The sequence below is a fragment of the Balaenoptera ricei genome, chromosome 2 (assembly GCF_028023285.1).
Source record: "Balaenoptera ricei isolate mBalRic1 chromosome 2, mBalRic1.hap2, whole genome shotgun sequence".
NCBI lineage: Eukaryota > Metazoa > Chordata > Mammalia > Artiodactyla > Balaenopteridae > Balaenoptera > Balaenoptera ricei.
In genome coordinates this window covers 32126091-32153564 of record NC_082640.1, presented here as the reverse complement: position 1 = coordinate 32153564, position 27474 = coordinate 32126091, and the positions used below count along the sequence as shown (strand labels likewise).

At 42.4% G+C, this 27474-nt stretch overlaps 2 protein-coding genes and 1 long non-coding RNA gene across 5 annotated transcripts in view; 2 read left to right on the top strand and 1 right to left on the bottom strand.

Moving 5' to 3' along the window:
• TRPM1 (transient receptor potential cation channel subfamily M member 1) overlaps positions 1–3243 on the top strand; it is a 70590-nt gene extending 67347 nt beyond the window's left edge. Inside the window, exon 25 of the mRNA XM_059912295.1 lies at positions 1983–3243. Coding sequence (XP_059768278.1) covers positions 1983–3243 — 1261 coding nt within the window. The remainder of the gene's footprint in view (positions 1–1982) is intronic.
• On the bottom strand, positions 1744–13138 carry LOC132359056 (uncharacterized). 3 transcript variants are annotated; one of them, XR_009500718.1, is made up of 4 exons: positions 12306–13138; positions 4025–4126; positions 3035–3198; positions 1744–2661 (listed from the first exon to the last, which is right to left on the bottom strand). It is a non-coding gene; the product is annotated as an uncharacterized LOC132359056 (long non-coding RNA). The 3 variants fall into 3 exon arrangements; XR_009500717.1 differs by lacking the exon at positions 3035–3198; XR_009500716.1 differs by lacking the exons at positions 3035–3198; positions 4025–4126.
• A 161-nt stretch (positions 13139–13299) lies between these two features.
• The window catches only part of MTMR10 (myotubularin related protein 10), a 44920-nt gene continuing 30745 nt past the window's right edge, over positions 13300–27474 (top strand). The window contains exons 1-4 of the mRNA XM_059912296.1: positions 13300–13593; positions 14135–14195; positions 24956–25092; positions 26663–26735. Coding sequence (XP_059768279.1) covers positions 13534–13593; positions 14135–14195; positions 24956–25092; positions 26663–26735 — 331 coding nt within the window. The 5' untranslated portion in view covers positions 13300–13533. The remainder of the gene's footprint in view (positions 13594–14134; positions 14196–24955; positions 25093–26662; positions 26736–27474) is intronic.

Sequence of the window (27474 nt, the reverse complement as noted above, 5' to 3'; positions counted from 1 at the left end):
TTTGCCTTCACCCACGGGTGAACTTGTGATCAGACCACCACACTGTCGGGTGTAGAGGGTCCAGTGGCTCTCAGTGGGAGCCAGGATCCCCTCTGCCTGGCTACCCCAGGACAAATTCAACTTTTAGAAGGTAGTCCCAGGTCCTGGGCATAACTCGCTGCGTTTTAGAGTTAAATTTCATAAGCCGAGGGAAAGAATTTGTACTGTATGTATTCCTGAAATATAAAATATAGTCTACACCAGCAGGTTTTAGTTCGGGCAACATTATGGTTTCATAGGCTATTGCCTGATCTTCTAGGAGTTAAAAAACCTAACCGCAGATATTTATAATCTGCCATGATCTTTCTTTCTTACAACCCCATAGGGAATACCAATTATTAAATATAGCAAACAATTTAAAGTTACTGGTATTCTTCAGATGATTAAATGACCTCTTGTCCCTGAAGTAAACCATCTGATAATCTGAACTTAATTTTTTGTCTTTTTTAAAATTTATTTCATTGAAGTATAGTTGATTTACAATGTTGTGTTAATTTCTTCTTACAGCAAATTGATTCAGTTATACATATATATATTCTTTTCCATTATGGTTTATCCAGGATATTGGATGTAGTTCCCTGTGCTATACAGTAGGACCTTGTTGTTTATCCATCCTATATATAATAGTTTGCATCTGCTAATCCCAAACTCCCAATCCATCCCTCCCCCACCCTCCCTCCCTTTTGGCAACCACAAGTCTGTTCTCTATGTCTGTTGGTCTGCTTCTCTTTCATAGATAAATTCATTTGTGTCATAATTAGATTCCACATATAAGTGATATCATATGGTATTTGTCTTTTTCAGTCTGATTTACTTAGCTTAGTATGATATTCTGTAGATCCCTCCATGTTGCTGTAAATGGCCTTATTTCATTCTTTTTATGGCTGAGTAATATTCCATTGTGTATATATACACCACATCTTCTTTATCCATTCCTCTGTTGATGGACATTTAGGTTGCTTCCATGTCTTGGCTATTGTGAATAGTGCTGCTGTGAACATAGGGGTCTTTTCAAATTATAGTTTTCTCTGGATATATGCCCAGGAGTGGGATTGCTGGATCATATGGCAACTCTACTTTTCGTTTTTTGAGGACCCTCCATACTGTTCTCCATAGTGGCTGCACCAATTTACATTCCCACCAAGAGTGTAGGAGGGTTCCCTTTTCTCCACACCCTCTCCAGCATTAATTGTTTGTAGATTTTTTGATGATAGGCATTCTGACCAGCATGAGATGCTATCTCATTATAGTTTTGATTTTTGCATTTCTCTAATAATTAGCAATGAATCTGAACTTAATTATTAACAATTCATTTTCCGAACTCCCTGAACTTCAAATAAGGATGTTATTGTATTTATTTTCTCATGATAACCATTCATTGCTGACAGCTATACTCAAAACTCAAAAACCTAAGTGCTAGTGTCTCCCTTTATCATCAGAGGCAATGTGATGTACCAGGTGAGAGACCAGAGCTGGTGCCCATCCATGCTGGTGCCATACTGTTTGCCAGCTGTGCGTCCATAGGCAAATTACTTACCCCTCTCCATGACTTGATTTCCTCATCTGTAAAATGGGGATGGTGATAATAGTGCCTTCTTCATAGGGCTGTTGTGAGAGTTAAACAAGCCTAGAATAGGACCTCGGTGAGTACGTATTGTTGAATACATAAGGCATTTAGAGCAATGAACGGTAAATAGCACCATATGCGTTAACCATATTTCTATTATTTTCTGATGCTCCTCACTGTAATTTTCAGTAGTTATATTAGGAGAGTGTGAAGTTTAAAAATATGCCCATAAATAAATAAAATTTTAAAAAAATGCCCCAAGCAGCCCATGATTCCCAAAAGCCTGCAAAATCATACAGCAACAATAACATTATATTTTTGGTTTTAATCCTTAGTTTATCTCAGTGTAATAAACCTATCCCTTTGTATCCGCCAGAGTTGAAAATATGTCCATGAGGTTGGAAGAAATCAACGAAAGAGAAAACTTTATGAAAACTTCCCTACAGACTGTTGACCTTCGCCTTTCCCAACTGGAAGAACTATCTAGCAGAATGGTGAATGCGCTGGAAAACCTCGCAGGAATGGACAAGTCCGACCTGATGCAGACCCGGTCCCGGGCTTCTTCTGAATGCGATGCAACGTACCTTCTAAGGCAAAGCAGCATCAACAGTACCGATGGCTACAGCATGTACAGGTATCTTTTCAACGGGGAGGGGTTGTTGTATGAGGATACTTCCCTCTGCATGCCACCAGGGACGGGGTTCAGGAAAAAAGTCGGTTCCTTCCGTGTGAAGGAAGAGAAGGACCAAAGAACGCACCTGGTCCCAGAGCGTCGGGGCAGCCTTCGCCTGCCACCCAGCACGAGCACGCCAGCATCCCCAGACGGCGATCGACTTGCATCAGACAACGTGAAGAGCACCTCAGAGCCGAAATTAGGTCCAGATGTTGGGATTTCAGCTGAAGATGATGAAAGGCAGGCAGACTCTAAGAGAGGAGAAACGAGCTCCCCAAGTTTCAGTCAAACAGATGTTATGCACGGACAGAACAAGTCGGATTTTCAAAGCACTCAGCTAACAGTGGAAACAACGAAGATAGAAGGCACCATTTCTTATCCCCTGCAAGAAACAAAAGTGACCCGTTATTACCCTGATGAGACATTCAGTGCTTGTAAAGCAATGAAGTCCAGAAGCTTTGTATATTCCCGGGGAAGAAAGCTGGTCGGCGGGGTTAACAAGTCGAGTGCAGTTGGGGACCAAACATGCCCCTCCACGGTTCAGCAATGGACCACAGAATGGAGGTATCAAGTTCAAAAGATTATGCGTTCTCGGAGCATGGATATCCCTTCCTTTGGGTCTGAAACGGCAGTGCAGGCCGAGCATCAGGGGCATTTCACAGACACCAAAGATGAAAACTGTGTTTCTGAAACAGGCCCTCAGATGGCCTGTTTGTCACTAGCTGTTACTGACAGAACTGACAAGGAAAACTTACTGTCTGTGAAAACACACCAAACTTTGGGATTCCCATCTTTAAGGTCACAAAGTTTACACGGCCATCCTAGGCATGCTAAAGCCATTCAGGGCACCTTAGACAGATCTGGACACGCCAGCAGTGTAAGTAACTTAGCAGTTGTGTCCAGAATTACAGCGGAAGACCTGAAAGTTAAGCGAGAGAAAAATTCCTCAGAAACTGAATGCTAATGAGTTTTGTTTCTTTGATTTTTAAATCAGAACAACTGATGAGTCCCATCTTGGTCATCTAAACATCATCCATTTCTGAAATCATTTTCATTAGAAACGTTTGACAATTTGGACTTATTTAAAATTTAGAGTTTAATTTTAGTGCATTGCAATTTAAAATGTAATGCACTAAACTTAAAGTAATGTTTTGTTAGCGTATGTTAGTAAACTTAGTTTTTTTAGTTGGAGTAGGATCGATGAAAGTGATAATGCTCCAGTCATGATAAACTGCTTCATCAGTATACAGGATCCTACGATCTCTTTATTTCTGGGGGCAACCAAATAGCCAAAGAAATGCCTTTGGGTGCCACCAGTAGATTACTTAAGGGAGTAAGCAACTATGTAAGAAAGGGAAATCAAAGACAAAGCAAACATGAAAAAAAAAAGGAGGGGTGGGGGAAAAGAACAATATAACTATGAGGTGCAAGAAGTGAGAATTGGAAAGAGGAAGTAAACATGATATGTTCTTTATGGGTTTCTTTTTATTTTATGGTTTAATGCTTTATGTTTTAAAATTACACGATGGAAAAAAAAGGCCACGATTATATCAAAGGTCACACTGTAATAGGGTAGGGTGACCAAGAGTTTTGTTAGTGTGTAAAAATAAAGTATCCCATATGAATTTTCCTGTTGTCATCTAGTCCTTGATGGCAAACACAAATTAATTGTACTTCTGTCTACACAATGGTAGACATTTACTTTACACAAGTAAAGATGTGGCTAAAACCTAAAGGATACATACGTGTTCAAGGTGGGAATTCTCAAGAACTACAAAGATGATTCATGGCTGAAAACACAAGGTGTACTTCAACTTGTAAGTTCAAAGACACAGCATCGCCATAAACTGGCAAGGGGCAGGGGGAGGAGAGAGAGAGAGAGAGAGAGATTAATTCACTGCAGTTATGCCAAAGGTACTAATCAGAGACCTCAGGAGACTTGAGAGTTTAATAGCCAGATGAGAATCCCTGAACTGAGCTTGATTCGAGACTATTTAATCAATCCTGCTACCTGTGTTATTTGACCCAAGGATAAACCCATTCCATTTGACCTCATTCCTAAATCTCTGCTTTGGGTGCCAAGAAAACTTGCAGCCCTTCGCCACAACCTAAAAAAAGGTTTCTCAGAACAATCTGGAGAACCTCTGACAGCTCGAGAGAGCAGATCTGAAGAAGGCAAAGCTTTTGTTTGGAATTCTCCACCTGTCAGCTCATTACACAGACCCATTTTCTAGGTCACTCCCACCTTGCCTCAGGTGTGGGGCCTGAGTTTATTCCCAGAAGTCTCACTGAGTCTCCTGTAGAAGTGTTGGCTGAAAGGGATGTGGTTTTTTTTCCTTAAGGTATTTATCTTACAGACCCAGAATGTGTACATTCTAATGGTGAAATTTCAGAACCTATGGCAGGGACTTTTCTTGCACACCCTGAATCATACAATATAGCTATTTATGTGCTCTACCAACTCCGTTCGACTCAAATATTAAGGGCCTATTATGCAGGGCACTAAGCCAGACTGCTTGTTATTATATTGCTATTATTCCAATGTCATTCCAATTTTGCTAAATATGGGAAACTGAATATTAAGAACTAATATCCAATCTGATCAAATCTAGCAGTATCTAATACATTAAAATAGAAACACTGCACATGTTCAAAGCACTTAGCATAGACTGTTGGTGGGAATATAAAATGGTGCAGCCACTATGGAGAACAGTATGGAGATTCCTTCCTGGGCATATATCCAGAGAAAACCATAATTCGAAAAGATACACGCACCCCAGTGTTCATAACAGCACTATTTACAATAGCCAAGACATGGACGTAACCTAAATGTCCATCGATAGACAAATGGATAAAGAAGATGTGGTATATTTATACAATGGAATATTACTCAGCCATAAAAAAGAATGAAATAATGCCATTTTCAGCAACATGGATAGACCTAGAGATTATCATACTAAGTGAAGTAAGTTAGACAGACAAAGACAAATACCATATGATATCACTTATATGTAGAATCTAAAAAAATGATACAAATGAACTTATTTACAAAACAGAAATAGACTCACAGACACTGAAAACAAACTTATGGAAGCCAAAGGGGCTGGAGGGATAAATTTGGAATTTGGGATTAAGAGATACGCACTACTGTATATAAAATAAACAACAAAGACTTACTGTATAGCACAGGGAACCATACTTAATATCTTGTAATAACCTATAATGGAAAAGAATCTGAAAAAAATAGATGTATATATGTATAACCGAATCACTTTGCTGTTCATCTGAAATGTAAGCCAACTATACTTCAATAAAAAAATAAAAATTATTAAAAAATCATTTCGCATAGAACTGTCTTAGTAAATTAGAATTATATTTCTGTTCTATGTAAAACCTAATAAGAAACATAAGAGGACTTTTATTCTTATATCCCATAAACTCTGTCACACTCATAAATGAGTTATGATGTGATATTTGATATAAAGTTAAAAAACTCATTTTTAAATTTCTATCAAGGGGAATTAAGAATTGAACTATCAAAAGACCTCATTATAAGTGACTCTCTCCTTTGAGAATGTATGATTGCCTACTTTCTGTACATACAACTGCATCACCACGAGGCTTCTACAGGTTTCCATAATTTAGGTTTCAAAATTTAAAAATTAAACGTTAATGTTGTCATATAGTTATTCCATATCAAAAATGCATTTTACTGGATATAAATTGGAAATAAAGAGAAATGAAATTATTGTCTTACTATCTCCTACATAAAAAATCAGACAATTTTAAAGATAATTTTTATTATAAAAGATACTGAAAATCACACAAAACAAATGTATGTCTTAATTATTGTCAGATGGACATCCTTTATAACCACTACCCGTTTTCATAGAATTTGCCACCCACCCCAGAAGTTCCAAAAGTTCCTGTGTCAACCACCTTCCTCCCCACAAAAACAACCACTCTCCTTTTATAGTAACCACTTCCTTGCTGTAAAACAATGACTCCAAAACTGGGTGGCTTGAAACACCTATTTTATTATGCTCATGGATCCTGTGGGTCAGGAATTCAGACAAGGCATAGCAGGAATGCCCCTGATTTGTAGTGTCTGCTGATTTCCATGGTGTAACTATTCCTACCCTGGCCAACATCAAGCTACTCGTGTGACATCACTGAATGTGGGTTTGGGGAAAAATGCTAACAATTTGCTGCTGTGAGCCAGTACAAACTGGCTACAGCACATCAGTGTCTCTGCTCCACGGTGTTTGAGCTGGGAAGACACAGTGTCTGGAGGCTGGAATCATCCAGAAACACCTTCCCTCACAGGTCTGGGAGTTGATCCTGGCTGTCTGCGGGGATCTAAATCTCAGCTAGAGTCCATCCACCAGAGCGCCTGTGCATCGCCTTTCCGTGCACCCTGGGCTTCCTCACAGTATGGCAGCCTCATAGGAATCAGTTCAGGGTTCCAAAAGTGAATGTCCCAGTGAACAAAAAGGAGATATTGTTTTTTATGACCTCGCTTCCACTGCATTGTCTTGGTCACAGGTGAGTCAGTAAGGCCAGCCCAGACTCAAGGAAGAGGGTCATATTTGGGAGGCATGTTGAAAATTTTGCAGACATGCTTTAAAAGCCCCACACTTGCATTTCATTATAGCTTTATCACCTGAATGTTCCTTAGCACTATAGTTAAGCATCCCTCTTTTTTGTTTTTTAATTTGCTGATTCCCCTTCTATCCCTTTCTCCTTCTTATAGTTCATCTGTTGAAGAACGTGGGTCATTTGACTTGCAAAGCTTCCCACAGCCTAAATTTTACTGGTTGAACAGTCATATGCAGTTAGATGTGTTCCACTCTGCCTGCAAGTTGGCAGGAGAATTCAGAGGCTTGTTCAGGCTTAGGTTCGATCCTGATGGCAAGGCTACTTGGGTGTTGTTGCTTCTTTCATCATGAGGCACATCTATGTCTACTTGCCTCTCTTTTTGTGATGTCAGTAGCTGTTCATACTCAATATCTGGATCCCTTCATTCATAAGAGGTTGAAAATTGTAATACTCGAATCCTATTATTTCTTTTTCTTTTATTATTTAGAATACTTTATAAAGAGATGATTCCTTTCACTTACTATTTGATTACACAGTGGTATAGTTCATACTGCACAGCAGGAATAATGATTGACTTTTCCCATTTATTTGCCAGTTTTCAAGATAATGAATTCGCTTTTATCATCTTCCAAAGGTGACTGAGAGATTTTTAAATATATATATATATATATATATACACACCATTATGATCGCATGAATTTAAACATGTGATATGTTTCAATCCATTGCAATTATTATCCTTTTACATTTTCTTTCCTCGAGTACCTTAAATATGTTACTCCATTTTCTTTTTTTTTTTTTTTTCCGGCCACGCTGCATGGCTTGTGGGATCTTAGCTCCCCAACTAAGGATCGAACTCAGGCCCCTGGCAGTGAGAGTGGCGAGCCCTTACCACTGGACCGCCAGGGAATTCCTGTTACTCCATTTTCTTCTGACATAAAGGATTGTTTCCAAAAGGTCTGATGATAATCTAATTTTTTTTCGCCTAGAAGTCATTTGTTCTTTTTGTCTAGATACCCAAAGAAATTTTCATTATTTTTTCTTTAAACTCCAATAGTTTTACAAGAATATGTCTTAGTGTTGGTAATTCTGGATTGACAGTCTCACATGCAGTGTGTTCTCTCAATGCATAGTTTCGAAGCTTTTTTTTTTTTAATTTCAAGGAAGTTCTCTTGAATATAGTTTGCAGTATCTCTTCTGTCTCCTTATCTCCTCCCCTGCTTTTTCCACAAAGGCTCTTATTATTTCTTCAAGGGCTGGATCTCCTTCGCTTATCCTCAATATTTGCCACTTTCTCACTAATCTTTTTAAATTTCTCTTTATTGATTTTTGAAAATTTTTTCTCCTTTTTATCTTCTGCTTCTCTTAAGGCATAACAAATTGTGTTTATTCACCCTTGGGTTTCTTTTGGTTTAGTCTTCATTTCTGAAATAATTCTTTCTCTTATTTCTAATTCTCTTCTGAATTTGTTCATTTAATTCCAAATATTCCTAATTCTGATTTGCATAATTCATTCATGTCTCCTATCATTTTCTTTGTGTCTTTTAGCTCTTTGAAATGCTGGGCGTTGGTTTTGATCTGCATTGAGGGCATGTTTTTCTGATGTGCTTTTACTGTCTACAGGAGTGCTATTCAGTTCTTCTCTTTTTCATTACAATAGTTTTCTATGGGATTTGACTTCCATACTTTCCCTTGGTTATTTTTATGTGAAATTGGTTTTCTCAAACTTTTTGAAGGAGGCAGTTGTCAGGATAGTTTTTCTAACTTTGCAGAGAACCTTTTTTTTTTTTTTGGCTGCGCCATGCGGCATGCAGGATCTTAGCTCCCCAACCAGGGATCGAACCCATGCCCCCTACATTGGGAGCTTGGAGTCTTAACCACTGGACCACCAGGGAAGTCCCAAGAGAACCTTTTTTATTTTTACAGTCTAGCATTAAAATTTTGTAAAGTCAGCTTACTTTCAGAGATTTCCTGGTCCTCCATCTTTACCTGGACCCTCTCTTTCCTTTGTCTCTCCTTGGCTCAATTTTGTTCCCATGCCAAGCAGTTTGTCCTCAGTGTGGGTCCCTTTCCTTGAAGGAAGCCGTGGTAGGTCAGTTTCAAGAGTTCCTACAGCAATATTGTTCCACCCCTCAGAGCTCACCAGGAGCCCTTACACTCTCAAACACCACTTTCTACTTCACCTGCTCTTCTCAACTTGACTGGCTGGGCCAGTAAATACCTTCTGGCTATTTGGGGATTCTTCAGATGCCTCAATGATTCCCTTTGCTGATATAACAAAGGTCTTGTAAGTACTATGGTTTGCTCCTACTTGCCTATAGTTTGGAAATCATAGGGATACCATTCCATTTAGATTTGTGGTTAATGTTGTCCATGGGCCTCTGGTTTTGCTTTATAGTTCCTTTGTCTATTTTCATGGGGAGACTGAATAATTATGCTGCTGTTGTCCTCTTCCCAGAATTCCCCCTCAAGAAACAGATTTTTTAAATGACTTAATAGTCATCTTCCAGGACCATATACTCAGGCAATGGTATAGTTTTGTAGACATGATACTTAACCACTGTACACTACCTCTCCCACTGCTACCACCATCACCTTCTTTTATCTGGACTCTTCTGATAGCCCCCAACTAGTCTTGTTACTGAATGTAGGGTCTGGCTGCTCGTTGCTCTAAAGCTAATAAGGGGGCAAGTTGGTGAAAGTTTGCTTGATTTCAGAGGCCAGCAACCAGGGGGTGGGGGAGAGGGCAGACTCCTGTTCAAAGGCCGACCCCCCCGCACTGGGGGGGTGAGAGCTATAAAAGCCGAAGGAGGCGACTACATGTAGAAACAGCACAGGCAGCTCTGACAGTCATCTTGAAACTGGTCATGGGGTGGTCTGATCAGTGTCATCTTGATGGCTTTCAGTACAGTTAATCTTTAGTTCCAGGGTCGGTTTGTTCCCATTTCTCTGAGGGCAGCTCTCAGAATTGTGGCAGCTTATGTCATGGCTACAGCCTGGTCATCATGTAGTTAACTTCTTCCACCTGGTGTGGGTTTCAGTAGCTATAAGACAGCTCACAGGATATGGCTCAGAATATTATCCATAGCCCTTGAGGAGGAACTAAAGGTCCTTGACTTTGCTTAATGACTAAACTATTACTATTTTGTCCTGTTTGATTGTTTTCCTTTGCTTCTGCATTTTCTCACTTCTCTGATTGAATTTGTTCTTTGACTGAAGTTTTCCTGCAGACAAAAGGCAGGCTGAGGGCATGGGGGGCAGGGAGAAGGACCATAGGATCCTGCTCCATTTCAGTCTCACTGCTTCTACCACGCTGTACCTCTACAGCAGGGGGAGTGATTATTTTTAGACGTCAGATCACATCATTCTCAGCTCAAAATGTTGCAGAAGCTTCTCAATTTTCAGGCCCTATGTGATCTGGCTTCTTTTTCTCTGACCTCTTCTTCCACTAGATTAGGCTGCTCTGAACACACCAGGCAGGTTTGCACCTCAGGGCATTTGCACCGCTAACCCTCTTCTTCCTGATCTCCACCTGGCTTGCTCCCTCACTCCCTTCTGTCTCTGCTCAAATGTCATCTTATTAGAAAGGCCTTCCCTGACCACACCCCATCTCCCACTGAAAAACAAAACCTTCATCTTCTTCCCATTTGTTTTTCCTCATGGCACTTGTTATATATTAATTTTTTATATCCTTCCACCCAGAGTGAAAGTGTCAGGAAAGTAGAAACTTTGTCTTCTTAGTGACCCAAGCACAGAGGTTTTTAGCACAGAGTTAGCAATCAATACAAATTTGGTCCCTGACTGAATGAATATATTAATTACCTAGCACCTAATAGATATTCAAGAAATGTTAGCTCTTTTTTCCTCTTCACAGGGAAAAGGAGGTGATCTGTATGGAATGCCACTATCCCCCATGATAGAAGAACCAATACTGGAAACAGAGTCAGAAAAAAAAGGGACAAAATAGTGACATCAGAACCAAAGAAGGAGACAGTCAGCTATTTCGAATGTACAGAGTATCAAGGAGATCAGTACTAGTGCTAGGAACTGTATTTATTTTCCCAAAATTCAGACGTTGAAGCCCTGACCCCCAATGTGACTGTATTTGGAGGTAGGGCTTTTAGGAGGTAATTAATTAAATGAGTTCATAAATGGTGGGGTCCTAATCCAACAGGATTAATGCCTCTGTAAGAAGAAACACCAGAGTGCACTCTCTCTAATACCCTGCACCCATCCACCACCAACCCCCCACCCTCAGCTCTCTCCACTGTCTGCAAGCCAGGCAGAGAGCTCGCACCAGAATTCCATCTTGCCTATACTTGACCTTGGACTTCCCAGCCTCCAGAACTGTGAGAAATAAATTTCCATTATTTAAGCCACCTAGTTTGTGGTATCTTCTTATGGCAACCCAAGCAGACTGATACAATTAGATATCTGAAAAGGCCCTAAAATTCAGGGTAAGTCAGGACAAATCTGGAAATCAGAGTTTTTCCACTTTTCGACTGTATGGTCACTTATTACAGTTGTAGATCCTAAGAAAACCTGTATGGCAAAAGGCAAATTATAGTAAGTCGTTTCAGTATAAAGATCCACATATTCCTTGAAGAATATTTGTGGAAAAAAAATACATTTTGTCTAGTTTTATTGAGATGTAATTGACATACATCACTGTATAAATACAGCTTAAGGTGTAGTCTAATGGTTTGACTTGCATATATTGTGGAATGATTACCGCAATAAATTTAGCTGGCATTCATCAGCTCATGCAAATACAATAAAAAGAGAAAGAAAAAAAAAACGCTTAGGATTTACTCTCTTAACTTTCGTATATAACAGACAGCAGTGTTAATCATATTTATCATGTTGTACATTACATCCCTAGTACTTACTTATCGCCTAACTGGAAATTTGCACCTTTTGACCACCTTCCTCCAATTCCCCCTCCTCCCACGCCCTGCCTCTGGTAACCACAAATCTGATCTTTTTCTATGAGTTTGGTTTGTTTTTTTTTAATCCATTTAATGTAGAGAAAACACGGACTATTCATAAAAAGGTGTTAAATGTATGTGCACAACACTATCTTTAGCATCTATAACTCAATGGGCTTAACATTTTAAAGTATGATTGTGGTTCCCGGTCAAAATGGAATCATATGGCACTCAAACAAGTTAACCAGAAAGATCAGTGGGGTTCTGGATCCAGGATAAATTATTTTCCAAAAACCGTAACTTTTGAATCTTTGTTTAAATTTTTTAGTGTTTTCATTAGCAACACTTGTCAGTATGATTGTGATTCATATGGCCACATTGGAGCTTCCCTGTGACATTAATTATAATATGCTGGATTAGGGATTTATTCTTCAAAGCATAAGAAAAATCTAGTCTCAACTAATAGATTTACCAAAATGAAACATCACTAGCCCCTTACCAAAGGCTGCTCCAGTTCGGAAACATGCTGAAGAGTTCAGAAATGCCCTGCGCTTGATATGCTGAAATTCGCCGGTTCTTTGCAATTAACGGGCAGATTATTCGGTCCATAGCCTATTCGGTCCACACCGCTAAGGCCTGACTCTTGCTGGGCTTTTGATCATTTATCTGCTCACTGGTCTTTTTACACGTGAGGATAGGCACGAAGAGAAAGGAAGGTAACTTGCTTAATATCTTTATCCACATTAAAGTTTAATAAAGAGGGTAGAAGTTAAAGTAAATGGAGGAGTCCGGGTTGCCTGGCAACGTCCTCCGTCAATAGCCTCAGCACCCCGTGGAATTCAGCAGCAGGACACCCCAGTCTCAAAGCTTCCCGCACAGACAAAAATCTCCCCCAGTGTCGACCTTGAAGGCACCGCGCTGACCGTCTGATCCCAGTCACTGCCGGCTGCCCCGGGCCGCCTTCCCGGTGCCCGTCCCTCACACGCTGGCCGCAGACAGCGTGACCGGCTGAGCCCAGGGCTCCAGGGTCCCCTTCCCCCGCCCCGGGCTCCTCCCGAAGAAGGAAAACAACACTGGTCGCGCGAGCTGGAGGACTAGCGAGCAGCGTCAAGGGGGGGTGTCCCGGGGACAGGGGGACCGCGGGGCAGTCGGCACGGAAGCTTGAGCAAAAGCCGGGGCCGCCTCCCGCGATCTCTATGACCCCCGCCGGCCGCCGTAGGTCCCTGCTGGCCGCTGTGACCCCCTCGGGCCGCCTCCCGCGGCTCCTGTGGCCCCCGCGGGCCGCCGTACGTCCCCGCGGGCCGTTGTGGACCCTGCCGGCCGCCATAGCAGTGCTCCCACCCCCCGCCCGGACCGGCCTTTCAAGATGGCTCCCGCGCCCCGCTCCCCCCCGGCGCTCTCGCTGAGGGCCGGGCAGCGGCGCAAGGCGCCAGCCTCGCGTTCCGACTCCTGCGCGGCCTAGAGGCCGGTAGCGGCCGGCCGCCGGCCTGCGCGCGCCGTCTCTCGGGGCGGGGCGGGGCGGGACGCCGGGCCCTTTCCGGGGATGGGCCCGGGCTCCTCCCCGCTCGGGCGGGCGCTCAGGCGTGTCCACGCCCGTCAGCCCGCCCGGCCCGGCTGGCCGCAGACCGAGCCCGGGCGGCCGCACGGGGAGCTCTCAGCCAGCGGGCGTCGGGAGGCGGATCCCGGGCCCCGACCGGGACGGGCCGAGCCGAGCAGGCGGCGGCACCATGTTCTCGCTCAAGCCGCCCAGACCCACGTTCAGGTCCTACCTCCTGCCGCCGCCCCAGGTAAACAGCCGTCTCTCCGCGGCGCCCTCTCCTCGCGTTTCCGGGGAGCCGCGCGCGGGCAGGCCCAGGAGACTGCCCCGTCCCCCGTCCCCCGGACCCCGGCGCGGGGAAGCCGCCTTCCCGGGAGCCTCGCCGGCTCAGTGGAAACTTGCAAAACTCCGCCGCAGCCGTTCTCGGCTCCGAGACGGGACTCCAGGGAGCGATCGGAGTTGGGATTTATTTAGCCCTTCGCCTGGCGACGGTCCCCGCCGTGACCGCCGGCAGGATCGCATCGCCTGTGGGCACCTAGTGGAAGGGGTTACCTACCTGTCGTAAATGTGAACACCTGGAAGCGGCACAGACGGTTGTAGTATTTTTTTGGCCAGACTCTCAATTCCATCACGAGCAGATCCTTACAAGAGTTCGGTAAAAATGTGTAAGAATTTAAGTGGGGGGGATACGTGTCTGTCGCCTGTGTCATCACCTAGAAAATAAAATTTGCTTTCATCTCTCAGGCGGGAAAAAAGTTTTGATTTTGATTTGTTTTGCTAATGTATTTCAGACTGACGATAAGATTAATTCAGAACCGAAGATTAAAAAACTGGAGCCCGTTCTTTTGCCAGGTAAACATGAGTGTTCTAACAGATACTTTAGTAATGTGTTTTGGCCTAAGATTATTCTACCAGCTAGTACCATGTGGTTAACTTTCCTCATTTACTTTAAACTTTAGCCAGTTAAAAATCTAACGACTGAGGATGGAAAAAAAAAAAAAAAAAAGATTGGTTAGAACTAAAGGACAGCAACAAAAAGTAATGATTAATTGGTGTTTGTCCTTGAAAACTGAAGCATCGTAGAAAACTCAAGAATACCACTACCTTATTTCCTTTTCGTCTACTGAAATGTTCTTTTTTAAAGCGATCATGAATTGCTTAGGTGGTGAAAGGACTTTTTGTCCTTCTTGTCCATCTGCAATTTCATGCATTCATGGTTAATAATCAGATCACATTTCAGTAGTCTAAAAAGCAACTTTTATTATGTCTGGGTCTCTATACCAATAACAAAGCTTAGTGAACTTTGAATTACTTACTTGGCAATTGTTTTTTGAAGGTGTCAGCTGTGTTTGCAAATCTTGTTTCAATTTAGAATAGGGTTTCCCAACAGAGACACTATAGACGTTTTGGGCCTGGTAACTCTTTGTTGTAGGGCTGTCCTGTGCATTGTAGGATGTTTAGCAGCATTCCTGGCCTCTACCCATTAGATGCCAGGAGCACCACCTCCTCTACCTCCTACTTGTGGGAACCAGAATGTCTCCAGACATTGACAAACCCTTTTGTTAGGGGGTGGGGGGAACCCTAGGGGCAAAATTTTCCTCCTGTGGAGAACCACTGGTTTAGAACAAAATTGACGTCAGAAGACCTTAGAGGTAGAGGTAGGAATTGATGGTAAATCGGAGATTAGTTTTAAAGTGCATAATGCATTTATTTGATTGGTATTTTGAGTTGTATAATAATTATATAACAGCTAGGAAGTCAGTTGTTTAATCTGATTTTTGGGGAAAGTAGCCAGGAAAGCCTGTTTTAAACATGAAATATAATCAAATACCAGTTTGTGTGGCTATTATCAACATTTTAAAATCGCAGTTGTTACTTAATGCTAAATCTGATAAAATGATTAGAACTCTATAGGTAGTAATTGAACAAATAGGGTAACTTAAAATTTTGTGCTTTAAAATTTTAAATATTAAGTAGGAACAAACAAATTTAAAACATAAACCTATGGTTCCCTATTATAGATGTTAACTCTTAAAATTGTTTTAAACTTTATTTGGGGAGTTAGTTATAAATATTTTCCCTTTATTTTGTTAATGCTTTTTAGCCAAACAGTGTGTACTAAATATCCTTTGTACTTGTCCTCAAAGTGAACAATAGAATTAATAAGTAACCTTTGCTCCGTGTGTGTGCTCTGTTTTGGTCTTAGTCACTCCAGGCATTTAAACAACCCTGTGGCAAACAGTGCTCTTCCTGAATGAGTGCCTGTGAGCTATTGAACTTTGGGTCCTTTTACCCTGAACAGGCCCTGTTCTTTGATTCTCCCCTTCTGATATTTGATTTGATTTGACACTAATAAATCACATGGTCTTAGCTACAAATGATAGTGCTTGATTTTCTTTAGTTAACTTCTATATTTAAGCTTTGCTTGTGAAATAGTTACTAAATATCACTAAGCTTGAAGAACTTTACATTGAGGGATTATCTGTTCTATAGAATTAACTAAAAACTTACGTTTCTGTTAAAATGTCAGCGTTTTCTGGGGAAGTTGTAAACCCATTTCCTGACTGTCAGTGGTTTACTTGTCTTAGAAATCATAGCTAAGTCTGGATCCCCTGACCCGTGGTAGCTTTTCTTCATTGGCTCCGTGTGTGCATACGTGATGGCTTTGGCACCCAGCATTCTGTTTGCACCTAACCTATTCCTCACAGAACATTTAGTCAATGCTAAATTAGTGTGTCTTTGCCCTCCTTCCCCACCCCTTCTGTTCTTACCTTCCCATCCTGGTCTTCCCACGATCTTGCCGTTCTTTCTGTCTGACCCCCTCCCCCCCACCCCGTCATGGTCTCTGTGCCCTGCTTCACCTCTAACCTCACCAACTCCCGCTAGAACCTCTGTTGCTCCCTTTTCAGCCTGGGAAATCTGGAAGACAAGTGGAGAGTAACTGAAGCATTGGTGATCTATAAGACCTGGGCTGCGCTAGGGCTTTGCCTAAGAGGGCTTCATAATATAGTTCTGGCCTTCATTATAGTCAGAAACCAAGAGAAAACTTGGCCAAGTCACCTGCGGCTTTGCACAGACACGCGAAACAAGGAAGTAATTGTTCAGAGGTATAGTGTTGGATGTTATGCTTTGGCAAAATGCCTTGGGTTCAAGGATATCCTACTTCAGTTGCCCAAAGTTTGAACTTTTAATTCAATAAGCAGATGAAAATTGAAACACAAAATCAATTGTTTATTTGCAGTTACCAAGTGCTCTGTTGAACTTAACAAGGCTGAATTTAAAATGATCTTCAGCTTTTATTAAACAAAGAAAACAGAAGAAATTGACTAGGAATTTAATTTAGATTGTGGTTTATGTTAGTAATATTCAGCTTGCCTGGTTCATGAAACTCCTTGAGATGGAGATTGTATCTAATTCAGTTTTGTGGTACCCAATGTCCAGCATAGTGCATCGAGATGTTGGTTGAGTGAATGACAGTGAAAGGACCCCTCAGACCACCTGCTTAAATTGTTCCCGTAGCCATGCGTGCGTGCGCACATACGCAGACAAACAGACCAACTCTCAGGTTTAGGAGGAAGGGGAAGACTCTTACTTTATGCCATGCGTCTTGCTCTCTCCCAAAGCCACACTTCTCAAGAAATTGTACCTGAGCCTAGAACTGAAATACAGCACTCTGTCAAAGCACCTGGCCTTTGCCTAGGCTTTCTCTTCATCTTCCCGTCATTACCTGAATCTCATTCTTTAACGATTGTGTTGTGTGTGTAAAATCACCCCAATCCTTTTGAAAAGAGGGAGAGTATGAATTTTAAACTGTGTATGTGTGTGTGTGTGTGTGTGTGTATTCTAGCATATATTTGTGAGAGCAGGTGTTGCCACACTAAGCTTGTGTCTATTTGGGTAGCTGCTGGGCTGGTGGATCCATTCACTGAGCCTGTGAGTACCTCCTGGGTTCCTGGCTTCATGCTAGCTGGGAAGGTGCTGGAGGAGGAGTGGGCTTGAATCGCAGCAGGGCTGGGGCAAGCTCCATGCTGCCTGTGGACAAGGCAGAAGACTGTGACCTGGACCAGTGGTTCCCAGATTCTAGTCATGGCCTGGCTGGCATCAGATCTGGATAAAGTTTTTATCAGCCCTTGGTCAAATTGAGAAAATTAAGAAAAATGCAGCTTTTTTCCATAAAGCTAAATTGATTTGCTTTAAATTCTGAGATTATGTCCTTCCAGCTTCTTTGGTGTAGATATGTTCTTCTATTAGTAGCTGTGACTTTAAAAAAGTTTTTAAGTGAGCTCTTGTGTCGGTTCCCTGAATTATTTTTGTAGTATACCTGATTTGTGGAATCTGAACTGGAAATCACTCCATGAAATTATTGTAATATTATAGGTACAATTTAATGAACACTCACACAGAGAACATCAGTTATTTTATCTGCCTGGAGTCTTTCCACCATCTTCTGAAAAATGCACCCTCTCTCTTCTGACAAATTCTCCTTCCCCATCTCCACCCAGCCCGGGGTTCTCGTGTGGCCAGCAAAGATGATAACCCACCCCCAGACTGCTAGCGTGAGCACAGGTTTGCCTCTGGATGTTTTCAGATTGGTACTGAGGAAAGAGATCCTTTTCCGTAGCGCTGTCCGTGGCTGAAGCACCAGCAAACTTGTCCAAAAGAATGACGTCACGTGTTGAGAGCGGCAGAACACCGAGGGAGAGTTCTGATGGTCCCATTTTCCTTGAAGTCCAGCTGACACCAGAGCCACAGAATTTTTCTTTTTGCCAGGCTAGTTCCGGGCATGTTTCTGACACTTTCAACTAAGATCCTTAACTAATATATGATATAGCTTACAGGTTACTCCTCATGACAGCCCTGTCAGGAAGGTACCAATTTATCTTCCTTTGACAGGTGAGAAAACTATACAAGTCATAGAGGTTAAGTAACTTGCCCAGTGTTGCCCAGCCAGCAAGGGCAGAGCCAGGATTAGGAGCCCGACTCCCAGGCTGTGCCTTTAACCACTAAGCAGCAGGGCCTGCCTGACTGTGCTGACACCAGGGTCCACATTTATGCTCTGGGATTGGATAGCGGGTGGGTTGGATGTCGTCCTAGAGGGAGTGCTCTAGGTGAGGTAGAAAGAGCTCTGTCCTCGGCTCTGCCCTTTCCATAGCAGACAGATTTGACCCAGCTTGACAAGCAACTTTCAAACGATTTCAGCTGCCAGAAAATGGAATGTCTCGGGAGTCAGTGGACTTCCTGTCTCTGGCTGAGCTGAGCGGAGGCTGGTGGAATGCCAACGGCTTTATTGTGAGGGGATGAGATTTGCAGCGAGTGGGGCTCGGTGGGCTTTCGCTCTCCGGGACATGATTTTTTTTTTTTTTAATATTTATTTATTTATTTTGGCTGCACTGGGTCTCAGTTGCGGCACCCGGGATCTTCATTGCGACATGTACACGGGATCTAGTTCCCCGACCAGGGACTGAACCCGGGTCCCCTGCATTGGGAGCGCGGAGTCTTACCCAGTGGACCACCAGGGAGGTCCCTGGGACGTGATCTTTTTAGGGATCTGTGGGGTGGGAGGGGGACGGCCTGAAGTGCTGTGGCCACGGCCTGAGTTGATGGTTGAGTGGGTACTGACTGCTCGTTCCGTACTGCTTGGTAGAGGGGGAGCAGCCGAAGAAGAGGGCTCCTGCCCTGAGTCTCAGTTCACTGGCAAGTGCTTCAGTGGAAGAGAGCCGAGGTTGTGCAGGCTCAGAGGAAGGGCACCTGAGCCGCATTTGGGGAGGGCCTGGTGGTCGGGAGAGGACTTGTGCTCTGCCCGGTGGTGCCCGCCTAAGACTCAGCCTCTGTGCACAGGCGGGGGTCAGCTCGGCCCTCCCTCTTCCATCTGCAGTGCCAGCAGCACTTCCATTAGGAGATTAACTAGTAGATCGATAATGAATGCGCTGATTGTCCGAGTCTTTTGTAATCAGATCAGAAAAGGATACGACCTAGGGCCATCCGGAAAATGAAAATAGGCATTGTTGGGCAGCTGTCTTGTTTATTGCATTTTTTTTTTTAACATGTTCACTGTTTGGACCATTTATGTACTACTGTCCTCTGCCTCAGTGTACGTCTTATTTCCTCAACTAGATTGTGAATCCCCTAAAGCAGACTGTCTCTTTCAGGTGTTTTTTGTTTTGGTTTGGTTTTTTGTAGATAGGCTTTAGAGATCCTTGTAGACTGAATTTCGTAGTATTTTAATTCTTAGATACCCTGCTTTTGAAAGACAGAAGGCCTTGTAACTGCTCCTTGGAACCGTGAACGGTGTAACCAACTGCCGTGTCTTAGCATTGGGTCTGTGCCTCACCTGGACAACCTTCTTCTGAGGGTTTGGAGCCGTCCATTCCTCCGGCGCCTGTTACAGGACCTCAGGTCACCTCCTTACTCCTGACCTTGCAGCTCCTGCTCAGAAACTCTTCTTGAACCCCCTTAAGGAAAATCCTGCTTAAACCAAAAATAAAATCCAAAGTCTGTAACCTCTGTAGTTTGCTGACACTCACCTTGCTGACCTCTGCACTGTTTCCCAATGTTGATATCTGCTTCACTGAGACCCAGATGCCTTTTTCCTTATTCAGGCCTTTGTTATTGTGATCATGTGTTCTCTCTGTCTTAACCCTCATCTGCCTTCAAGATTTTCCTCTGGTCTCTTCCTGAGGTCTGCACTGCTGACCTTCCTCCAGCCCCCATCACGGGTAACTCTTACTGGACGTGGTACTTGATTCCGTGCTTTTTTGTATCGTGCGTGACCCTGTGAGTACCAGGAGCGGCCTCAGATGTCTTGTGCTCATCTTGTACAGAGTTTCAGCTTCCCTTAGCAACTGTTAGGCCACTTTAATTCCTGAATTTCTCTGCAGCTCAGGTGACACTTGGACTACCCTGGCTTTAATGTTGGAAGTCCTGCACGCCAGGAGTCCTCAGTCCCAGGCTGTCTGGGATGGTCACTCACTGAATGTAAAGCCACAGACTGAGCTATGCCTTGGGCCTCTGCACATTCCGTAGGTTAATTAGCTACTGTGTACAGTGAGGCTTTGTCTTAAACTATTTTTCAAGCTAAAATTTATGGGAAAAATTATTTTAATTCATCAAACATGTATTGATTTTCTAAATGTGTAAGGTATTATGAAAGATACTGTGGCATAATTTTTGGTTCTCAGGGAGTTAAAAACTTCCCTAGCTATACCATTTGGAGACTTATTAATTTTAATTATATTTCCTTTCTTATTTATCTTTACAGATGAAAGGGTCTTGAGAAAACAAACTTTGATGATTTGTTGATTCCTTCCCAGGTTATAGTAGAACGTCTTGGCCCATCATCTTCTAGTTTAGACAGTTTTTTCTCTGGTGCTTTTTGCATACCCTGCACTGAAGCTCGCTTCCTGCTTTTTCTTTCGTGCGGCCCCCGTCGCTTCCTGCCCGTGGTGTGCTGGCAAGTGCCCGGTGCTGAGGGTCCTCCCACGTGGCTGGCAGCACACCGCCCTCCTGCCGGAAAAGCCCAGGAGGACAGTCTCTGGGAGCTTTGAAGCTTCAGTTCTAAGTTTCCTCCTCAAGGTCACTAATTTAAAATGTAGCAAGAACCGTCTGGTCGCTCTTCTGTTTCTGCATCTGTCCCCTCTGGGAAGAGGCACTCTGAATCCCCTGTTTCTCTCCCACCTGTGAGGTGGTTTCCTGGCCCACAGGACTGCAGTTCGTGCCTGGCAGTAGCTGAGGACAGTTCCTACCCAGGGTTCCCTCTTTTTTTATAAAGTATGAGCAGAAAATTGTTCTGTGAGCAGAGAGCCATGCTGCATGATCCACGTATTTTATGGAGTGGTTCCATGTGAACAAAATTTAGTGTCATCAACTAAAACTCAAGCCAGGTTAACTTGGCACTTATTTTATTACATGCTTATGATAATAAGAAGTCCCAGTTCAGCATCTCCCCGGAAGTGCCCTCCTTTTCTTCTTTCCCTCCATCCCACTCTACTTCTTCTATCCCACAGGCTCATTTCCACTCTCCACTCAGAAAGCTATGTAACAGTTTTCCTTCAAAGACCATAGCCCAGTGGGTCCCTATTTTACTGTTGTTGTTGTTGTTTCATATATTTCTTGTCCATTTTCTTTTCTTTAGTAGTTTTATTTTTAAATAAACTTGGATTTGTAAAAGGGTACAGATAGTTAACACATACTCTTCACCCAGCTTCCCCTAATGTTTATATCTTATAACCTCGATAAATTTAGCTGAACTAAGAAACTAACAGTACTGTTAACTAAGCTGCAAGTTTTATTGACATTTCCCTAGTTTTTTCACTAATGGCCATTATTTTAGCGCCCCTGCCAGGACACCATGTCTCCCTAGTCTCCAGCCTGTGACAGTTTCTCCGTCTTTACTGATGGATGATGAATTCTTTCATCTTGGCTCCTCTATCCTTTTGAAATGTTCTCCTTCTCTCTCTCTCTGTCTCTCTCTCTCTGTCTCTCTCTCTCTCCCCCACCCCCATTCCCCCCTCTCTTTTTCCCTTCCCTACTTTCTGGCATTCTGGAACTATCAGAAGCTCCAGATTCAATATGTCTTTCCTCTGCCCCAGCCCTGGAGTCAAACATTTCTGCAGTGAGTCCTGGTTCCTTTTTTTGGAGAATGGTATTTAAATACCAAGATCTGAGTGCTGAATGTGGTTTGTTACTGGAGGCGTTCTCAGGAGACAGAGTAGAAAATAAACACGTGCACACTAAGCCATGTATACACACACCTCCCTTTGTTTCTTTACCTCTCCATCTTTGTATATATTAAGATATACCTGAGTTTATACCAATGTCTCAGACTCTAATCTAGCCCCACAGAGTTCATTCACAGATTTGTGCTTAATTTTGCTTTTTTATGATGGAGAATGGGGAGCAGAGCAGTTAGGCCTGGATTTCCAGCTTCACTTCTGCTGAGTGCTGCGGCTCATTGGTGAGAAAGGAATCTTTTGACCTGACTGTGGCAGACACATGCTGGGGAAAGGTTGTGGTTCCTCAGTGCTGCTGAGCAGGCCTCCCGAGCTCTGAGGGCACCGTACCATTGCAGGTGGAAAGTGCCTTTCCTCTGACAGGATGTGCCTGAGCGCTTCTTCCAAGGCTTGTTTCACATAATGTTAAGAGTTGTCACTTAAGTGACCATCTCTAGCACAGAGCTGGGCAAGCTTTTCCTGTGAAGTCCAAGACAGTAAATGTTTGAGACTTTTCAGGCCGTGAGGTCTCTGGTTGCAAGTACTTAGCTCTGCCTTTGTCCCGTGGAAGCAGTCATAGACAGTACACAAATGAATAAGCATGGATAGGTTTCAGTAAAGCTTTATTTACAAAAACCAGGGGACTGCATCTGGGTTGGCCAAGCCCTGGACCCATTAAATGCCTTCTCCTCCTTTTATCTTTGTCGCATTCTCGCTGCCTTTGTGGACTGGATATGTTACATTGTGCCCTTGGTAAGAGAGTCGGGTTGGTGGAGAAGTGCTGCCCGAGCACGTGCATTATAAACACGGTTGGCTGACGGCACTAGTGTGGCCGCATGTCCTGTCCCACAAGCCCTCCATCTCTTCCTTTCCACTGGTAGATTTTGCAGCTCTCTGTGCGTGTGGTAGGCGAGCAGGGGTGGCTCTGGGACAGTTTTCTGACTTCATGTGCATTTACCCTCCAGAACTTATCTCCTGACCCTCTTGGTGCGTGGCCGTGTTACATCACTGGTGTCTGTCTGTCTGGAACCACTCCTGCTCCATTGGTGGTGCTGGTCAGGTGAACCCGGAGCAGTGAATTGGTTCATTCACTCGGGTGTTCAGCACTCATTGACCAGGCCCCTGCCCCATGCTGAGCCTTTGCCTTGCAACTAAAATGTCAGCATCAGAGAAAGACCAGTCCGTTTTCTACCCTCATGGGGCATGTGATCCTGAGGGTGAGACAGGCAATGATTTTTTTTTTTTTAATTTATTTTTACTTTTGGCTGTGTTGGGTCTTCGTTTCTGTGCGAGGGCTTTCTCTAGTTGCGGCGAGCGGGGGCCACTCTTCATCGCGGTGCGCGGGCCTCTCACTGTCACGGCCTCTCTTGTTGCGGAGCACAGGCTCCAGATGCGCAGGCTCAGTAGCTGTGGCTCACGGGCCCAGTTGCTCCGCGGCATGTGGGATCTTCCCAGACCAGGGCTCGAACCCGTGTCCCCTGCATTGGCAGGCAGATTCTCAACCACTGCGCCACCAGGGAAGCCCAATGATTTTGAAATATGTAGAGTATGCATAACTGCAGCTGTGGTCAATGCTGGGAATTACAGGTAAATGATGCTGTGATTGAGGGAGTTAATCTAGGCACGGAGAGTTTTCAAGGCATTCCTGAGAAAGCGATTGGGCTGAGGCAGAAGGAAAGCATATTCCAGGAAATGGGCACAGCATGTGCGAAGACCCCATGGATCTTTGCAGTCCGGCCCCTGAGAGGGACTAAAAGGCCAGTGTGGCTGGAGAGGGAGGATGAGGACAGCGGTGGGGCTCAGGGTGCAGGGGGTGGGGAGGAGGGCGGGAGGCCACGTGGAGGAGGCTTGTCTGCAGAAGAGAGACAATCACTCCATTGGTCTGAGCCGAGAATTTGACATGAGCACGTTTGAATTTAATCCTCAAGTAAATGTTAGGGTTCTGTTCTTAAAACTCATCTTGTGCATTTAAGAACTTTGAATAAAAGTTATTTTTGCAGTTCAAATTTATTATAACATTTAAGAGAGAGGATTGTTTTGAGACTCTAGTTGCGCTCTGTGAATTGGTGGGTGTTTGGGGCTTGTCAGCAACGGTTCTGTCCATCACTGTTAGAGGTGTTTCTACTGGCAGAAATAGGCAAAGTAGCTCAGTACCCTAACTCTTCTACCATGGACCCTAGAGAATGATTACTTAAAAACGTCCCTGGGTCTGGTTGCATTTTAGAACTTGAAATTAAGGATTAATGATGACCAAGCTTTAAATCAATTGCAGAAAATTATTCTCTTCAAAGAACATTAAAACTTTTGTTTTAGTTTCTTATATTTATTTCTTTAGTCTTCCCTTTTAACTCTAAAACTATATTTTAAAGTTTTATTGTCAACTAAGTTATAATGTGAGCGCAGAGGGAAATTTAATTTGTCTTTATGGAATATATTTTAAAATAAATAGATTGCATTATTAATTTTGAGGTTAATACTGCACTGTTTCTCATACTGAACGGTCTTAGGAAGGAATCGAAGATATCAGTTTGGGAGATCAAGTCACATGTTAATAAAATACAAATATCCCATCAAGTAATACTCTGAAAGAGACAGTGCAGCTTATTTCTTCTCCAGGGCACCTTTCGGTAAATAAATGAGAGACAGCATGGCATAGTAAAGAATGCAGACTCCAGCTCAGCCCTTCTGGTTGAACCATCTCAGACCCTTAAGCTCTTTGTGCTTCAGCTTCTGTGTCTTACAAATGGAGTGCGATGCCCCATTGTGACTGTTACCGATGTGAGGTCCTGGTTCAGTGTTTCTTCTTATCGTCATCATGAAATCTTCCTTCTAGGTCACACAGCGACTGTTGACATTTTATGGTGTGGTTGTAGCTCACACAATGATATGTTTCTTTTTGTAAAGGAGAAATTGTCGTAAATGAAGTCAATTTTGTGAGAAAATGCATCGCATCGGACACAAGTCAATACGATTTGTGGGGAAAACTGATATGCAGTAACTTCAGAATTTCCTTTATTACGGATAATCCAATGCCATTACAGGTGTGTTTGATTTGTATGCTGTTTAATCGTATCAGGGCTTTTGACTCTAAGCAGTACGTATTATCGATATTATATAAAGCACAGATATGGAAAAATTATAATAAAATTATTAATAAGTGATTAATATAAGGTTGGGAATGTATTATATTAAAATTCAAAATAAAGTTTAAGGAGAATGTTGAGACTTGAGGAGTATAATTAGTGAGATGGTTGTAAGTCACATTGCTGTGTTTATCCTCTGTGATCTTTGCTTATATATCCTTTTCAATAAAGGAGTTATTATTTCCTTCTAAATCTTTTAACCTATCTATAAAAACAAAGATATCCATTTTACTACTCATAAAGAGAAAAAATTATATAGCAAATAATTTCATAGATGCTGCACATTTTACATATTTTATAGTATCTTTAACTAGTATTTTTCCAAAAAAGTCAAATTCTCATTTCAGATTTCTAGTAGTTAGAATGAAGAAAAATATTGATAAAGTTTTTCTTTAATAACCCTCTTGCTATTTTATATTCTTACTGGAAAACAACAGTTCCATATAATTTGAGTTTTCAAAAAGTCAGTCATTCGTTTGCCTAACTTAAAAATCCTGGACTTTTCCTCAACTCCTATTTTCTGTTTTGATTTGTAAAGTGTTATATATACACTTTTACTCCGTAGACCTTTATTTGTAATAGTAATATTTGGATGTTAACTCTAAACTTTTGACTGAAGTATGTAACTATGGATAAGTGTATTTCAATCTATTGCAATCTGTAGGTATATTTAGACTAAATTTAAGGCATTTACAGATACCCAGTATGTAGAGACACTAGCTTATTTGGCTGTAAACTTGGGTTTTTCCTATTATTTTTGGCTTTATTTCGATCTTTGGCCCCAGATTTCACTATAAATGAGACCCATGTACCTAGAATAGCTTAAATCCAATACCACTAATAGGAAAAATAAGCCAGTGCCCTACCAACAGAAGGTTAATAGCATCAACATCAACAATGTCCTTAGTCTGAAAGTGTGTATAAAAAAATGGGTTTAAAAAGTAAGCTGTAGTTTGACTAAAGATTTTTATTTCGAGTAGACTTTCTGCTCTAAAAAGTTATTTTCTGCTCTAAAATCTCCATTGTGAAAATCAAGCCGTGATTTTACCCATTAAAATCTGATGACTTTGGAGCCCCTTTTTTTTATTATTTTGGTGACTGTTTAACCAGAACTAGATATGCAAGTGTTTGCCTGTGAAGTGATTGACAGTATAATATTACATATCCTGTATGTTATAATGACATTGTAGTATATAACTTGACTTAATTTTATTGTTTAAAATGTGGGGAGAAAGGTGGAGAGAATGTGAACACAGTATGTGTTTCTCTCTTCCTCCCCTTACTTTCCTACTGAAGTGTGTTCTGTGATAACTACAGCCTTAGAATTGTCATAGCTGCACAGGCAAAAGCTTTTGTTCTTTTTAGAGATTGTCGTCGCAATTTCTCATCACACCTAAAAGTAAGGCTCATATTACCATCGTGAAGTTATTGGGAAAATAATTTAAATGAATGTATTTTTTTATTTCAGAAATTCCATTATAGAAACCTTCTTCTTGGTGAACATGATGTCCCTTTAACATGTATTGAGCAAATAGTCACAGGTATGTATTATTCTTCACTCAGCCCCTAAAAGCTGGTTCTACTCGGGAATTCTTGCTTGAAGAGTTACACCTCTCAAATACTTGGGCTAGAGTTTTATTTCTGTAGGTTTTTTGCTTTTTCCTTTTTTTTTTGAGTCCCAGGAAAATTAATGGAAAAGAAATCAATAAATTATTTTTAAATGGAGATATAAAATATATGACTTTTAAAAAATATTCATTTGTTTGTTTGTTTATTTATTTTTGGCTGCATTGGGTCTTCATTGCTGCATGCAGGCTTTCTCTAGTTGCGGCGAGTGGGGGCTAGCTACTCTTTGTTGCGGTGTGCAGGCTTCTCATTGCAGTGGCTTCTCTTGTTGCAGAGCACGGGCTCTAGGTGCACGGGCTTCAGTAGTTGTGGCACGCGGGCTTAGTTGCTCCATGACATGTGGGATCTTCCCGGACCAGGGATCGAACCCGTGTCCTCTGCATTGGCAGGCAGATTCTTAACCACTGCGCCACCAGGGAAGTCCCAAAATATATGGCTTTTTATATATTCTAGTATTTGTCCTCTTTTTAATTAAAATTTTAATCATTAAATATAGATGGTGGTGGTTTTGTGCAAAGAAATATCTTTAATATCGTCAAAAGCAAAGTTAAAACTGATCCCCCAAAGTTCTAGGAATTATACACAAATATGAAAGATTCTAGAGAAGCAGAACTGAGTGGTGGGTGACCTTCCGATTGTTTTCAGTAAGAATTT